General features: G+C 43.7%; 1 protein-coding gene across 50 annotated transcripts in view; it reads right to left on the bottom strand.

Annotated features, from left to right (window-relative positions):
- The window catches only part of LOC118371398 (laminin subunit alpha-1-like), an 84,350-nt gene that overhangs the window by 4,514 nt on the left and 61,830 nt on the right, over nt 1-18,006 (bottom strand). For all 50 annotated transcript variants that reach the window (XR_008083920.1, XR_008083930.1, XR_008083929.1 and 47 more), the window contains exons 31-52: nt 17,220-17,362; nt 16,852-17,062; nt 16,540-16,696; nt 14,330-14,540; nt 13,881-13,997; nt 13,470-13,633; nt 12,910-13,048; nt 11,842-11,944; nt 10,051-10,167; nt 9,486-9,668; nt 8,676-8,830; nt 8,122-8,265; nt 7,556-7,837; nt 6,896-7,171; nt 6,584-6,728; nt 5,876-6,017; nt 5,029-5,143; nt 3,119-3,286; nt 2,642-2,793; nt 2,105-2,284; nt 1,560-1,749; nt 1,313-1,419 (exon numbers count right to left, since the gene is read on the bottom strand). Coding sequence is in view for 11 of the 50 variants with exons in the window: in XM_052483801.1 (XP_052339761.1) it covers nt 1,313-1,419; nt 1,560-1,749; nt 2,105-2,284; nt 2,642-2,793; nt 3,119-3,286; nt 5,029-5,143; nt 5,876-6,017; nt 6,584-6,728; nt 6,896-7,171; nt 7,556-7,837; nt 8,122-8,265; nt 8,676-8,830; nt 9,486-9,668; nt 10,051-10,167; nt 11,842-11,944; nt 12,910-13,048; nt 13,470-13,633; nt 13,881-13,997; nt 14,330-14,540; nt 16,540-16,696; nt 16,852-17,062; nt 17,220-17,362 (3,601 nt within the window). In the remaining 39 variants the exon portion in view is untranslated. The remainder of the gene's footprint in view (nt 1-1,312; nt 1,420-1,559; nt 1,750-2,104; nt 2,285-2,641; nt 2,794-3,118; nt 3,287-5,028; nt 5,144-5,875; nt 6,018-6,583; nt 6,729-6,895; nt 7,172-7,555; nt 7,838-8,121; nt 8,266-8,675; nt 8,831-9,485; nt 9,669-10,050; nt 10,168-11,841; nt 11,945-12,909; nt 13,049-13,469; nt 13,634-13,880; nt 13,998-14,329; nt 14,541-16,539; nt 16,697-16,851; nt 17,063-17,219; nt 17,363-18,006) is intronic.

The following is an 18,006-nucleotide window of genomic DNA, read 5'->3' as shown; positions in this document are numbered from 1 at the left end:
TCTTTCTTTGGCCGCCTCTCCTTCCAGTTCTCTACTGCCAATGACTGGAACGAACTACAAACATCTCTGAAACTGGAAACACTTATCTCCCTCACTAGCTTTAAGCACCAACTGTCAGAGCAGCTCACAGATTACTGCACCTGTACATAGCCCACCTATAATTTAGCCCAAACAACTACCTCTTTCCCAACTGTATTTAATTAATTAATTTTGCTCCTTTGCACCCCATTATTTTTATTTCTACTTTGCACATTCTTCCACTGCAAATCTACCATTCCAGTGTTTTACTTGCTATATTGTATTTACTTTGCCACCATGGCCTTTTCTTGCCTTTACCTCCCTTATCTAACCTCATTTGCTCACATTGTATATAGACTTGTTTCTACTGTATTATTGACTGTATGTTTGATTTACTCCATGTGTAACTCCATGTGTCATTGTGTGTGTCGAACTGCTTTGCTTTATCTTGGCCAGGTCACAGTTGTAAATGAGAACTTGTTCTCAACTTGCCTACCTGGTTAAATAAAGGTGAAATAAATAAATAAATAGGAGACAACAGATCTGGGACCAGGCTGTAGAAGGAGACAACAGATCTGGGACCAGGCTGTAGAAGGAGACAACAGATCTGGGACCAGGCTGTAGAAGCAGACAACAGATCTGGGACCAGGCTATAGAAGAAGACAACAGATCTGGGACCAGGCTATAGAAGAAGACAACAGATCTGGGACCAGGCTGTAGAAGAAGACAACAGATCTGGGACCAGGCTATAGACCGAGACAACAGATCTGGGCTGATTGAACTGTGCCTTCCTCTCAATTACACATAATGTAGGCTACAGTGGAACACTTAAAAAGACTTCAAGCTAAGTCAATGGGAATGTGTAACATTAGACTTGCTCGTTTCCAAGCAGAGCCAGAGTGCCTCGTGAATTATAGATACTTACTGGGACAGCAATTAAAAATCCTGTCTTTAATGAAGAGATACAATGTGCGCTCAGAGAAAAGGAATCGACGATTAAAGGCCTTAAGAGTGCTTTTTGCTATGCACTATACTGGATCTTACCTTCCTACGCCACTTCAATGTACTGGAATGTTGGCTTGACTCTGTTTTACACATGTAGCTATGGGCCAACACTATGTAAGCCTATGGAACCATAGACGCGTGAATCTGTAATATGCCATATAGAATTATACCACATAGAATTGTGACAATCATTGAAATATCACTGGATATGATCTGTTTGTGAAAAAGTAAGTTGTGAGATGTTGATGAAGGGAGACGGTAGTTGAATGAGCCAGGTCTTAGTACTGACCTCCTCCTCACTGTGTTGGCGTTGATGTTGAGGACCTTATGACTGTGTCTGGAGATGCCAAACTGATTGGCCTCTGGGAGGGATGTGCTGTTGTCCATCGATGCACACTGGAGAGACACAGAGTGACCAAAGAACAATGAAGGAAAAGTCGAGGAACTATCGATGACGACAGGGTGACCTGTTGGAAGGTGGAAGAGCTGCTGTTTATCCTAATAATAAGAGCTGTGTGTATTTTAGTGGGTGTTACCGTGAGCATGCCGGGGGTGAGAGCGCTGAGCTGAGTGGGCGGTGGTGGATGGGGTCTGGAAGGGTCCAGGGTGGGCTCGGCCTCCAGGTCAGTGTCATCAGGTAGTAGGACCCTCTTAGGCCTCTCCTCCAATAGACAGCTGTCCATGTCCACATTGTGGTACTTCACTGCTGCTGACAGGTCCAACAACCTATAGGGACACAGCACTGGTCAGAGCCTTGGGTTACTATGGATACCATCCATCTCCTGACAGTACCATGGCAATGACATCAAAGGTAGGAGTGAGATAAACACACCGAAGTTCCCTGTGGGAAAAATCAAGTTGTTCCATCTACCTGCTATTGTATAACATATCTATCTCCAGAACATAATGACTCTAGTCACACCACAACTACTCATGTGTCTTTCAAGTCAAAACACATTAGCAAACTACAACACCATTTAGCTAACATTGCCTTCAAATGGCATACACTTTGACAGGGCCTATGATTCTGATATAAATTGCACTAAACATGGTTTCATAGTGTATTGGGCGTGTGACTCACTTGGCGTCCAGGGCCAGGTTCCTGATGCAGCCGTAGAAGGAGGAAGTGGTTCGTAGCAGTCCGGCGCCCTCTTCTGGCGGGAGGCCACCCATGTACAGAGAGGAGAAGGTCAGAGAGGCCTTCTCCGAGGACAGGCGCACTGTCTCCTGGTGGTCCTCATCCACCAGTACCGTCATCGTCCTGGATAGACGACACACACACAGAGGACTGTGTTAGTAACAACTCTGCAGTGCTCTTCCCCTTGGAAAAGACTTCCTGTATATTATTCCACACTGGAATATATGATTCTTAAAAAGGTACCATATGCAATATTTACTGCTGTTCAACGGTCATTTCAAAGTGACTTTAATCCCATGGCAGTTGATTGTTATATATCCACCCTTTTATCAACCATGTGTAGGCCTATGTATAACATCAGCATACAACGATCTGATGGAGGATCATTTCAAATGAATGTTATCATTTAGAACCATCCATCAGCATGAAATCATCATCTGTGTTACAGCTTAATCAGTCCCTCTTCCTGGTGCCACTCACTTCCTGTTCCTCTGTAGGATGACAGAGTGCTCCTGTCCGTCACTGAAGCTCCCAGAGCGTGATTTGACCACAACCTTGTGGACGCCCCCGCCCTCCACTATGTTGACGTGAACCTCCAAGTGCCCCGACACCAGCATGACCGCCAGGATGGGCTGATTGGAAACCCAGAGAAGGCTGTCAATATACGCTCTAATCTTAAGTCATTTTCTTGGTTAGAGAACTCCAACTAAATCATGCTACAGTCACCATGAAGCTCTCTTTACTCCTGCTATGGTGAAAAACATGGGTATACACACCAGTGGAGTCTGGTAGGAGGAGCTATAAGAGGACTCTGGCTGCAATGGAATCAATGGAACGGTATCAATCACATCAAACACCTGGAAACCACGTTTGACTTTGTGCCATTTACTCCATTCCATTACAATGAGCCCGTCCTCCTATAGCTCCTTCCACCAGTCTCCACTGATACACACTTACCTGGCGTGCCTGTCTGCGTTTGCGGGTGCCTGCCTTGCTGAAGCCTGCCAGGATGATGCCAGTGTGGTTGCGGGTGGAGAAGGAGGCCAGCAGCTCCCCCTGGGAGCCAAGAGACATTGATGGCAGCTCCACATAGCCCTCTCTCAGTACAGACACACTGCGGATTGGCTGGAACACACACGTTTTTTTAATCTTATTTAACTAGGCAAGTCGTTTAAGAACAAATTCTTATTTACAATGACGGCCTACCAAAGGCAAAAGGCCTCCTGCAGGGACGGGGGCCCTGGGATTAAAAAATAAAAACAATATAAATATAGGACAGAACACACATCACAACAAGAGTGTCACCTTAGTTCCTTTTTTATGTGTCTGCTTTAGTTTGGTCAGGGCGTGAGTTGGGGTGGGCATTCTATGTTTGTATTTCTGTGTTTGGCCTGGTATGGTTCCCAATCAGAGGCAGCTGTTTATCGTTGTCTCTGATTGAGAACCATACATAGGCAGCCTGTTTTCCCACTGATTTGTGGGTAGTTGTTTTCTGTGTCTGTGTTTTCCATACGGAACTGTTTCGGTGTTCATTTATTTCTCTTGTTTTCTGTGTTCAGTTTAATAAATATATTATGGACACTTACCACGCTGCACATTGGTCCGATATTTCATACTCCTCGTCAGAGGAAGAAGAAAATTGTAACAAAGAGAGACGACACAACATAAAGACAGACCTAAGACAACAACATAACAAGACAGCAACATATGACAACACAGCATAGTAGCAACACAACATATGACAACACAGCATAGTAGCAACACAACATATGACAACACAGCATGGTAGCAACACAACATGACAACACAGCATGGTAGCAACACAACATATGACAACACAGCATAGTAGCAACACAACATATGACAACACAGCATAGTAGCAACACAACATATGACAACACAGCATGGTAGCAACACAACATGACAACACAGCATGGTAGCAACACAACATATGACAACACAGCATGGTAGCAACACAACATATGACAACACAGCATGGTAGCAACACAACATATGACAACACAGCATGGTAGCAACACAACATATGACAACACAGCATAGTAGCAACACAACATATGACAACACAGCAGAGTAGCAACACAAAATGGTAGCAGCACAAAAACATGATACAAACATTATTGGGCAAAGTCAACAGCACAAAGGGCAAGAAGGTAGAGACAACCATACATCACGCAAAGCAGCCACAACTCTCAGTAAGAGTGTCCATGATTTGAGTCTTTGAATGAAGAGATTAAGATAAAACTGTCCAGTTTGAGTGTTTGTTGCAGCTTGTTCCAGTCGCAAGCTGCAGCGAACTGAATAGACGAGCGACCCAGGGATGTGTGTGCTTTGGGGACCTTTCACAGAATGTGACGGGTGTTGTATGTGGAGGATGAGGGCTATTGTAGGTATCTCAGATAGGGGGGAGTGAAGCATAAGAGGGTTTTATAATAAGCATCAACCAGTGCGTCTTGCGACGGGTATACAGTATGACCAGATTAAAGAGCGAGGCTGTTACTCATAGGGAATACGGGAAGGCTTTTTCTATTCTGTGCAACAATATGCCATCATCATGTACTGCTGGGCACCTTCCTCTTTACAAAAATCAACAGCAAAAATCAAATGCCACAACTGTCACTGTCACTATTCACTCTTCCCAATACCCCTGTCTACCTTTCATTTGTTTAGAGAGGATAAGGCCCATTAAGGAAGAAATATATAAATTAAGGCTCTTTACTTTCAGTTCTCTAGCCTCTAACACACAGCCTTACTTACGTCTAACACACAGCCTTTCTTACCTCTAACACACAGCCTTTCTTACCTCTAACACACAGCCTTTCTTACCTCTAACACACAGCCTTTCTTACCTCTAACACACAGCCTTTCTTGACACCATAGGAGTCTCGGAGCAGGTCAAAGTTGGAGCGGGCGATCTCCATGTTTTTGATGCAGCCCACATAGGACCGTGCTACTACTTGTCTCCTGCAAAGAGAATTCAATTCACAATTTACCTTATGTTCATTTACTTAATGTAGAAAAACAATTAAATACAACAACTCAAACACTAAGCTAAATATTGACATTATGCAGAAGGCTAAAGGCATCAAATACTAGCTTTGATCCTAGCAGATCTTGGCGAGGCAATGTGAACGTCTGTGCCTTGCAAACTCCCTTAAAAGCCGCAATATTACTGTTTGTCCTTCTTGACACGCCGTAGCAACAAGTACACTTCCTCAAAATAGTCTGAATTAATCTAAGATAACTCAAGAAATGTTTATTTCACTTTGACATTTTTGCCGAGGTCTTACATTCAACTAAGATGTCTGGTGCAGTATATCTCAAGTGAGAAAATGTGCATGAAAACTAGTCATTTGTCATTGAATGACAACATACACTTCATTGAAGAATCCTTACTGTTGACCAATCACTGACGAAGGGGCATAGACTTTGGCTACCGAACCTCAACGAGCCCCAAGAAAAAAATGTAGGTGCTCAAACAGCCGAAAAATCCCCTGCTGAATGCTACCCAACACCAAAATAAACAAAAATGTCAATATATTTTATGATAATATATATGCAAACTGTTTAGACTGAGAAGCATACAGTAACCTTAAGAAGCTACACCAAATATATATGAATCACAGCAACACAATTGCATATCAACTAGGAGTATTTAGCAGGTAGGTGAAGTATGCGCCAAAGTACTTCCAGTACCTGATAGGTCGAGACATGGGCAGTCCCCCGATGTAGATTGGGTCCAGGTCGGAGCGGTTGAGATCAGAGGCGGACCCAGGAGACTCTGCCTCTATAATCTCTTTGTCTGATGAGTTGTCTGCAGCCATCACAGATATATAAGCTGGGAGGATGGAAAGAAATACAACAGTTGACTTTACATCAGACCTGGTTTCAAATACATGTATATTTAAGTATCTGCTTATTTAAAATACTTTTTTCTGTGTATTTGAGTATTTTCAAATACACAGCCGTGCCTAAAACATGTGCTTTTATTTGAGTATTTGAATCGTTATTTGTAAAGACAAAATAGTGTATTTTCAAATACTTATTTCAAATACTATTTTCAAATACCTGGGTTAAATACCTGACTCTATTTGAGTCAGTATATTTGATTATTTTCAAATACTTTCCACGTGTATTTCCTACTTGTCTTTTCTAATAAAAGATATCTGAATACTTACTTTGAATGTATGTGAAAGTAATTGAGATATTTGAAATAGTATTTGAACCCAGGTCTGCATTACATACATACTATAGGCATTTTTCCAGGACAACCACTACAAAATAATAGGGATATACACAGTCTCAATAAAGCTCCAGCTGAAAAAAGCCGACTGTGACCCAGAAAATTGTGGTTGCCCGACTATACCCTATATAACTCTTAGCCTATAACCTATGAACTATGACCTTTGCGTTTGTTCCTCTGCAGGGTGATCTTGTACCAGCTGCCAGTGTTATAGGCTTTGTTGGAGGAGAGGGTCAGAGGACCAGAGCCAAGTTCAAAGGTTAGATGGACTTGGCCCTCCACCAGCTCAATGGACAGGAAGTCCCTCTGAAATAACAAATAAATACATCAGTCAATCTTTATAGTCCCCAGAAGGTCATTTGACTTGCCACAGCAGAGGACGATAGCTTTCCACTACAGTATGTACATCTAGAAAACAAATACAGACTGTTCAGTGTGGTTGTAGTGTGTTTGTGGGCCAGCAGGGGGCGTACCGTGGCATTGGAGGCCAGGTAGAGCAGCAGGCCGTTGGGGGAGAGGGTCTTGAACAGCAGTACGATGGAGGTGGAGGTGGAGCGGAGGGGTTTCTCTACCACTGAGTAGCCACTGCCATCAAAGTGGAAGGATGTCTCCTCCGTCTGCGGACTCATGAAGCAGCCGCGACACTGGCCCTCCCTCTCGGCGTAGTTCCACAGCCCGATGTTCTTCTCGTTGAGCGACGCCTCCCCCATACAGCCCTTGAACTGGGTCATCTTCACTGCGGAGGACTTCTGTGTAAAAGAGATTGAATAAATGTTTTCAGATTATCTCAATGTCCTTTGTAATTTTGTGTCAAGCGACTTGAATGTTTTTTAAACGTTTTATTGGGGGAGAATACAGAATGATACATGTTGGTGACGTAACCATAGGTGTGGGAAGATGTTTGGGGGCGAGGGTGCAGCGATTCTTTCGCCAATGGTGTAAGGGTGCTGAGAATGTTTTGTCGAGGGGGCTATACCGGTCCACTAATACAAGGACTAGTACATCTTTTTTATAGTGATTTGTCCCACGGTTATGGATGTAACTTGAATTGAACCAGTTCCAGCTCTCAAGGACCCAAGGTGGTGGCTAGAACCATGTCTGGGTGAAAATGACCCAGCCAGGTGTGACTGTACCTTGATCTGGAGTCCCAGGCCACCAACAAATATGAGGGTAAACTTGTTGACATCCAGGACCGTAGCAGAGCGTGGTGAGGTAGTCTTGACCGCGGGCAGGGGGTCTGACTCCAGCTGGTGGACTGACAGCGTGCCGTGCCTCCCAAAGCGTGTGGCGTTGATGCGATGCCACTTGTTGTTGTTGATCTGGATGTCGGGGTACTCCAGTTTGGCGTGGCCTGAACCCACATCCCACAAGAACCCCACCTTGCCTCGATGCATCTCCACTGCCATGAAGTCCACCTGATATACAGCACCAATCAAACGTTGGGACAAACCTAATCATTCAAAGGTTTTTCTTTATTTGTACTATTTTCTACATTGTAGAACAATAGCGAATGAACTATGAAATAACACACATGGAATCATGTAGTAGTAGCGGTAGCATTGACGTACATTATAAAGGGTTTATGAAGGGTAGTTTATAGATTATTTATAACTCTCTGGTTGAATGTAGATTATATAGACTTTAGTTTAAAACAGACTTATGGGTAATCATTACGAGGTACTTTCGGTGGGTGACTCACGCTGGAGCTGCTGCCCATATAGAAGAGCAGGTTGTCAGGCTCGCTGGTCTTGACGGTCATAGTTAGAGTGTTGAAGTTACTGGAGGACATCTCAGGCTTGTAGGCCCTCACACAGTCTTTGTCTGCCAGCACTGACACCTTGATCTGTAACGGTGAGAAAAGGACAATATTAGTATGTCAGTTGAGGACAGAGTGTGTTGGTCCATGTGCAGCAAGGTTCCTGCCCGCGGGATGGTGGTTCTATTTGGCCACCCCAAGTTTTCTGAGCAAAAATCAAATAGTTGGACACCAGGAAATCTGAAACAAGTGATTGTAATTTTGTAAATTTGAGACACGTAAGTGTAATTTTGGAAATTTGAGACACGTAAGTGTAATTTTGGAAAACTGAGACACGTGATTTTAATTTTGGAAATCTGAGACACGTGATTGTAATTTTGGAAATCTGAGACATTCAAATGTATGCAAGACCCGCTCCTCTAGTTGATGATCCCTGGTGTACAGTGTGTGCGTGTGTGTTTTGAGTCTGTGTGTGTAGTCCAGCAACAGTGACGAACCGAGGCAGCCTGTTTGCGGGCCTGGTTGATCATCTCTCTGATCTCAGACAGGTTTCTGCTCAGGTTTTCCCGCAGGGTCTTCAGGGGTTTAAGACGGTCATACAGCCTCTCGGTACGACTCTCTGCCTCATTCAGCTTAGACTCAGCAGTCCTGGCTAAGAGGGACAACAGATAGGACAGGTTAGTAATGCTAATGTCATCTTACTCATCTATGTCAGTCACATAATATGTCTAGAAATGAGCCTGTAATTGATATGTCACGATAACATGGTAATAACATTTGACTAACATTAAACAGGTATTTGGGACACTACTTGGCTTCTAATGTGGTGTGGTTGAAAGCTGTAGTCCTTAGATGCTACATACATTTTTGGACTTATAAATGATATATACCATATATATACCATTGCATCTTGAAGAATATAACTGGTAAATGCCTTCTGAGCATAGTTCAACTGTCACACCCCATCAGATCGCTAACTATCAGCTTGTTTTACTCCAATGTTTGTAAAACAACATTTATAAATGTAAACAAACACTGTATATCATGGATGGTCAGTCCTTCCATCCATAGCTCTGTCTATGAATTTGTCCTGTGGTTACCTTTCTCAAGCCCCCTCCTTCACATTTTTACCAAAATAGAGGCAAGGTTTTTGCTTTGTAATTGTTTCAACTCCGGATTCTAGATTTATTGTGGAAAGGGTGGAAGCAAAGGTGAAAAACACTGTAGAAAACACTGGCATGACAAAGCTGCTAGCTATAATCTAGCTAGAACCATATTTGGTTGTCAGAAGTATATGTTAGCCCCACCGGTTGAGTGTGAGTCAGAGAACAGCTGGTTTGTGTTGGAGATGCTGGTTTTGGCCTGGGCCACTGCCTTGCTGGACTCCTCCAGTCTGACCCTGAGCTCCTCCAGGTGCTCCAGTGCCCTCTGCAGGGAGGAGTTGGCCATGGCAGCCTGCTCTTTGGCCTCCAGCACCTGCTCACTGGAGCCTACAGGGGGCAGCACAGTCAATGTAAGTGATGTATTGAGGTACCACATTTCATGCTGTTCTGTTTTCCCACTGTTTAGGGTGTCTTTGAGTATATGATGAAGTTTTCAATATATGACTTATGTGATAATCTTTAGTTGATATCTACTATTTTCATCCAGCGTTTGAGACATTTTTCAAGTGAGAAAAAACAGCTCAGAAAGTTGTAAAGAACAACATTGTGTTATTGTTGGTTTTAATGTAGCATCTTTCACTTGTAGTTGAATGTTGTTTTTATGACTTAATAACACAGGGAAGAGATCATGAAAGTACTAGAGTGTGATGTAGGAGAAATGACACATAAAAGGACAATTATTAGGGCATCAGTTGGCAGTACCACTCACCGTTGGGCCGGCTATGGAGCAGGAAGGCTGGCTCTGGGATGCGTCTGCTGGTGTTATGAAGGTTACTTATCAACAAGGCCATTCTGTCTGTCACATCACTGATGTTAGCGAGGAGACCTAGGAGAGACAGAGACATGTCACGTTTACTACAATGCAGTGCATTCGGAAAATATTTAAACCCCTTAACCCTTTCCACATTTTGTTCTAAAATTAATTTTTAAAAAGTCATCAATTTACACACAATACACCATAGTGATAAAGCGAAAACAGGTTTTTCTAAATGTTTACAAATGTATACAAATTTAAAACAGAAATACGTTATTTTAATAAATATTTAGACCCTTTGCTATGAGACTCAAAATTTAGCCCAGTTGCATCCTGTTTCCATTGATTGTCCTCGAAATGTTTCTACAACTTGATCGGAGTCCACCTGTGGTAAATTCAATTGATTAGACATGATTTGGAAAGGTAGACACCTGTCTATATTAAGTCCCACAGATGACTGTGCATGTCAGAAAAAAAAACAAGTCATGAGGTCGAAGGAATTGTCCGCAGCTTTAAAGGTCCCCAAGAACACAGTGGGCTCCATCATTCTTAAATGGAGGAAGTTTGGAACCACCAAGACTCTTCCGAGAGCTGTCCGCCCGGCCGAACTGAGCAATCGGGGAAGAAGTGCATTAGTCAGGGAGGTGACTAAGATCCTGATGGTCACTCTGACAGAGTTCCAGAGTTCCTCTGTAGAGGTGGGAGAACCTTCCAGAAGGACAACCATCTCTGCAGCACTCCACCAATCAGGACTTTATGGCAAAGTTGCCAGACAGAAGACACTCCTCACTAAAAGGTACATGACAGCCAGCTTGGAGTTTGACAAAAGGCACCTAAAGGACTCTCAGACTATGAGAAATAAGATTCTCTGGTCTGGTGAAACCAAGATTCAACTCTTTAACCTGAATGCCAAGCATCACGTCTGGAGGAAGCCTGGCAACATCCCTACGGTGAAGCATGGTGGTGGTGGCATCATGGAGTGGTGATGTTTTTTCAGCGGCAGGGAGACTAGTCAGGATTGAGGCAAAGATGAACGGAGTAAAGTATAGAGAGATCCTTGATGAAAACCTGCTCCAGAGCGCTCAGGACATCAGACTGGGGTGAAGCTTCACCTTCCAACAGGACAATGATGCAAAACTTTCTAAAAACCTGTTTTTACTTCGTTATTATGGGTTATTCTGTGTCGATGGATGAGGGGAAAAAACTATTGAACCCATTTTAGAATAAGGCTGAAATGTGACAAAATGTGGATAAAGTCAAGGGGTCTGAATACTTTCCGAATGCACTTTAGTGTGTGTGCGTGTGTTTGTGTGGACGTGTTTAACTATACTTGTGTTGACCAGAAGTCCCCATAAGAATAGCAAACAAACAAAAATTTGACCAACTGGGGACATTTTGTTAGTCCCCACAAGATCAAATGCTATTTCTAGGGGGTTTAGGGTTAAGGTTAGCATCAGTGTTAGGGTTAGAATTACGTTAAGGGTTAGGAGCTAGGGTTAGTTTTAGGGTTAGGAGCTAGGGTTAGGGTTAGGGTACGGGTTAGGTTTAGAGTTAACATTAAGGTTAGGTTTTCGGGTTAGGGTTAAGGTTAGGTTTAGAGTTAGGGTTAAGGTTAGGTTTTCGGGTTAGGGTAAGGGTTAGGTTTAGGGGTTAGAGAAAATAGGATTTTGAATGGCACTGAATGGGTTAGTTGGGTACAAGACAAATGGGTAGACTGTGTGTGTGTGTGTGTGTGTTCCAACTCACCCCCAGTGCTGTTGTTCAGGGCCAGACACTCAGCCAGTATCTTAGCACTACTCTGCACAGCCTCAGATCCCAGATCAGTAAGTGACACCTCTTGCTGGGCCGTCTACAGTCAACACACACACACACACACACACACACACACACACACACACACACACACACACACACACACACACACACACACACACACACACACACACACACACACACACACACACACACACACACAGAGAAAGACAGTTATTTACGGCACTACTTGTTTTCAGGTTTCTGACCCACAGCACACTGCATATCCAGTGTATTAAAAGAAAATGGCCAAAGACTCCTGTTTTCTCTGCTACCGCAAGGCAAGCGGTACCGGAGCGCCAAGTCTAGGACCAAAAGGCTCCATAACAGCTTCTAACCACAAGCCATAAGACGGCTGAACAATTAATCAAATGGCCACCGGACTATTTACATTGACCCCCCCCCCACCCCATTTATTTTTTACCCATATGTACACTGACTTGGTAGCTATATAGCTCGCTGTTTATTGTCTTTTTATAATTTTTTACAGTCTTAACTTTAACTGCATTGTTGGTTAAGGGCTTGTACATTTCCATACAACACCTGTTGGTTACAAATTTCACGGTACTATGCAGTCACTTTAACCCTAACCTGTACCCCAACTAACCTGTACCCCCGCACATTGACTTGGTATTGGTAACCCCTGTATATAGCCTCGTTATTGTTATCTTATTGTGTTACTTTTTATAATTTTTTACTTGAGTTTATTTGGTAAATATGTTCTTAACTCTTTCTTGAACTGCATTGTTGGTTTAGGGCTTGTCAGTAAGCATGTCACACGGTAAGGTACAACACCTGTTGTATTTGGCACATCAAAGTTTCATTTGATTTGAGTTGAGAAGTTCTCTAGCCTGGTCTCAGATCTGTTTGTGCTGTCTTTCCAACTCTTATGGTGTTCGGCCATAGGAGTTGGCAGGACAGCCCAGACAGATCTGGGACCAGGCTAGTTATTCCATGATCTGATATTAATAGTGAAGGGACAGTAAATGAGCGGCGACTCACCATGTTGAGGGCCATAGCAGCAGTCAGGATGGCTCGGTTAGCCATCTGCTCTGCAGGCTGGATGTTAACTCTGATGTTAGAGTTGGCATGCGCTGCACTGGTGGCTTTCAGAGTGGTATTCATCACCTCCGCTAGAGAACTACATACAGGAAGACAAGGTGAGGCTGATGTACTAAATATAGATATTTAGTCCTATTTCAAGCGCCTAATGTTTGTGATGACGAGGGATTTTGAAATACCCATAAAAAGGATACGTATGAAAAAGTTTACACACACACACACACACACACACACACACACACACACACACACACACACACACACACACACACACACACACACACACACACACACACACACAAGCCCACCCACACACACACACACACACACACACACACACACACACACACACACACACACACACACACACACACACACACACACACACACACACACACACACACCAGCCCACCCACCGGCACACTCACACACAGACACCAGCCCACCCGTCGGCACACACACACACAGACACCAGCCCACCCGCCGGCACACACACACACCTCTGCAGAGCCTGGGCCTTCTTGCTCAGATCTTGGGCGTGGTCCTCAGCCTTGTAGACCAGCTCCAGAGCCTCTTGCTTCCTCAGCTCCATCACCAGAGCATCCACATGCTTCCTCAACATGGGGTTCCACTGCTCCAGCTGTTCCTTGGCCCCCTCCAGTTGCTTTACAAGTCGCATATAACCAAAATAAACAGTTAGAATGGACTCAAGATTCTGTTGCCTAAACTACATGTACCCAAATTATTTATATATTTTTTACACTGGCCAGGTTTCCTAAAAAATGTGTACAATCGCTACTGACCTCTACTGACCTTGAAATATAAAGTTTAAATCAACAAATAAAAGTTATTGACGCACACATGTATTTGACATGGATATGGTGGTAATATGGCGTTATGGTGGGACTTACAGAGGTACCGTTGCTCATGTCCTCTGCCAGATTGACAGCATCAGCCAGGATGTCCTGAGTCTCCTCCAGTTGGGTTTCTGCCGTCTGGTTCAGCCGGCCCACATTCTGCCTCAGACCCTACACACACGCACGCACGCGCGCGCACACACACAAACACACACACACACACAACAAAATAAATACTTCTACCGGAAAACTGTATCGCCCCTATATAAGTCGCTCTGGATAAGAGCGTCTGCTAAATGACTTAAATGTAAATGTAAATGTAAATATAACTAAGATGTTTGAAAATGAGTGACATTCTAAATAAATTAACTTCACCAACCTACATTTGACATTTATATGCTTATATCTGACTAAAAATTACCATAATTTGGCCTTTCTGCACGTCAACAGTAATGTCAAACTGTACTACATGTAAAGTACTTGAGTAATGTGAGTGTCCTGACCTGGTACTGTGGCAGATTGGTGTTGATGCTGCCCAGCAGGGTGTGTGTGTGGTTGTTGTTCTCCCTGGCAGTGTTTAGAAGGGCCTGGGCATCCACTAGCTGCTGTTGGTGTTGGGTCAGACTGCTGGAGATGTTGAGGGTCTGGGACTCTATCACTCCCTGGGGCTCCTGGAGGTGCTTCTGCACCCTCTGGAGGAGAGCCTCGGCAGCCCTGCAGTTCACATAACACACAGGAGGGTTAGAATACAGTACACTACAGTCACGTCAACTATAGTACACACAACACACAGGAGGGTTAGAATACAGTACACTACAGTCACGTCAACTATAGTACACACAACACACAGGAGGGTTAGAATACAGTACACTACAGTCACGTCAACTATAGTACACACATAACACACAGGAGGGTTAGAATACAGTACACTACAGTCACGTCAACTATAGTACACACATAACACACAGGAGGGTTAGAATACAGTACACTACAGTCACGTCAACTATAATACACACAACACACAGGAGGGTTAGAATACAGTACACTACAGTCACGTCAACTATAGTACACACAACACACAGGAGGGTTAGAATACAGTACACTACAGTCACGTCAACTATAGTACACACAACACACAGGAGGGTTAGAATACAGTACACTACAGTCACTTCAACTATAGTACACACAACACACAGGAGGGTTAGAATACAGTACACTACAGTCACGTCAACTATAGTACACACATAACACACAGGAGGGTTAGAATACAGTACACTACAGTCACGTCAACTATAGTACACACAACACACAGGAGGGTTAGAATACAGTACACTACAGTCACGTCAACTATAGTACACACAACACACAGGAGGGTTAGAATACAGTACACTACAGTCACTTCAACTATAGTACACACAACACACAGGAGGGTTAGAATACAGTACACTACAGTCACGTCAACTATAGTACACACAACACACAGGAGGGTTAGAATACAGTACACTACAGTCACGTCAACTATAATACACACAACACACAGGAGGGTTAGAATACAGTACACTACAGTCACTTCAACTATAGTACACACAACACACAGGAGGGTTAGAATACAGTACACTACAGTCACGTCAACTATAGTACACACATAACACACAGGAGGGTTAGAATACAGTACACTACAGTCACGTCAACTATAGTACACACAACACACAGGAGGGTTAGAATACAGTACACTACAGTCACGTCAACTATAATACACACACAACACACAGGAGGGTTAGAATACAGTACACTACAGTCACGTCAACTATAGTACACACAACACACAGGAGGGTTAGAATACAGTACACTACAGTCACGTCAACTATAGTACACACAACACACAGGAGGGTTAGAATACAGTACACTATAGTCACGTCAACTATAATACACACATAACACACAGGAGGGTTAGAATACAGTACACTACAGTCACTTCAACTATAGTACACACAACACACAGGAGGGTTAGAATACAGTACACTACAGTCACTTCAACTATAGTACACACAACACACAGGAGGGTTAGAATACAGTACACTACAGTCACTTCAACTATAGTACACACATAACACACAGGAGGGTTAGAATACAGTACACTACAGTCACTTCAACTATAGTACACACATAACACACAGGAGGGTTAGAATACAGTACACTACAGTCACTTCAACTATAGTACACACATAACACACAGGAGGGTTAGAATACAGTACACTACAGTCACGTCAACTATAGTACACACAACACACAGGAGGGTTAGAATACAGTACACTACAGTCACGTCAACTATAGTACACACAACACACAGGAGGGTTAGAATACAGTACACTACAGTCACTTCAACTATAGTACACACAACACACAGGAGGGTTAGAATACAGTAAACTACAGTCACTTCAACTATAATACACACATAACACACAGGAGAGTTAGTCAGCAATACACATCCATGTACTATAGTCTAATACAACTTGACTACACCAGTAGAGCCCAGAGCAGTGTTCCAGTACACTCAATCACTGTAGTATAACAAGGAACGGTGTTACTTAGACCCTACAGAGCTTTTCTAGTTAAGTGGTATTAACAGTTGACTTCTGAGTGCAGAGAGCTGGTGGTTGTATGGGACTGAATCCAGAAAGGGTAGACTACTTAAAATATACGGCTAACCAACCAGAGTTCTGTAGAGACGCTGGCGTTGGCCTGGGCTAAGTCGACCACTCTGATTGTTTCCAACATGGCCGCCACCTGCTTCATTAGCCGTCTGCTCTTAGCCTCGTTCATCTCCACGTTGTCTGTCCTGTTCAGACGGCCAGCTTGCTCCGCCAGGGCTGAGCCAATCACAGAGAGGGAAGGGCTTACAGGTTAACAGCTTTTGTAAACATAAATGAAAACAATAGGCAGCATCAACAAGGAAACAAGGATCATTTTTGACCCCATTAGCGATGGAACCCTTTTCATATAGCATGATGTCCTGTGGCAGCACCTTGTATAGCAGTCTGAATGGTGTTGATGTACTCCAGAAGCTCGGCCCCCTGGGTAACGCTGTTCTCTGTGGACCGGGCCACTTCCTCTCCATCAGCAGACACACCCATAGCCTTCTGTAGCAGTCCGTCTATGTCCTGGGTGAGGTTTGTCATGTCCTCCTCATCCCTGGTCAGGTGATAGTCTGGGCTCCTATACGAAGACATCAGAGTCTAGGAGAGAAATGACGACATAAGTGTTTTACAACAGTCTTTCTCTCACTGAATGTGTACTGAGTACTTCTTAACTTAAGACAAGGCAGGAGACGGGATTCAAAAGATGATTTCAAAACCTACTGGACAGAGAGGTATAATATGACTCCTCTTTTACCTTGACCTCTTGCGTGTCGTTCTCCAAGTTGACCAGTGTGCTGTAGGGTGACAGGATGACCCCGGTCAGGTTGACAGACAGGAAGGAGCACTCTACTGCATCCAGGTCATCCAGGAGCACCCTGGTACACTCATCATCACACACTGAGGGGAGGGGGGAGAGCAAGACATATTCTAAAGTTGCAGTTACTGTGTGTGTTTGTGTGTGTGTGTGTGTGTGTGTGTGTGTACAGTGCATTAAACAATTATTCAGACCCCTTGACATCTTGACATTTTCCACATTTTGCTATGTTACAGCCTTATTCTAAAATGGATGAAACTGTTTTTTCCCCACTTCATCAATCTACACAGAAAACCCCGTAATGACAAAGCAAAAACACGTTTTTAGATTTGTTTTCAAATGTATTCAAAAATAAATATCACATTTACATCAGTATTCAGACCCTTTACTCAGTACTTTGTTGAAGCACCTTTGGCAGCGATTATAGCCTTGAGTCTTCTTGGGTATGACGCTACAAGCTTGGCACACCTGTATTTGGGGAGTTTCTCCCATTCTTCTCTGCAGATTGTCTCAAGCTCTGTCAGGTTGGATGGGGAGTGTTGCGGCACAGCTATTTTGAGGTCTCTCTAGAGATGTTTGATCGGGTTCAAGTCCGGGCTCTGGCTAGGCCACTCATAGACAGGCCACTCGAAGCCACTCCTGCGTTGAATGGTCGTTGTCCTGATGGAACGTGAACATTCACCCCAGTCTGAGGTTTTCATCAAGGATCTTGCTGTACCTTGCTCTG

This window comes from Oncorhynchus keta, chromosome 28 (genome assembly GCF_023373465.1).
Source record: "Oncorhynchus keta strain PuntledgeMale-10-30-2019 chromosome 28, Oket_V2, whole genome shotgun sequence".
In the NCBI taxonomy this organism is placed as follows: Eukaryota; Metazoa; Chordata; class Actinopteri; order Salmoniformes; family Salmonidae; genus Oncorhynchus; species Oncorhynchus keta.
The sequence above is the reverse complement of the archived record's forward strand: the minus strand, read 5'-3'. Positions and strand labels throughout refer to the sequence as shown.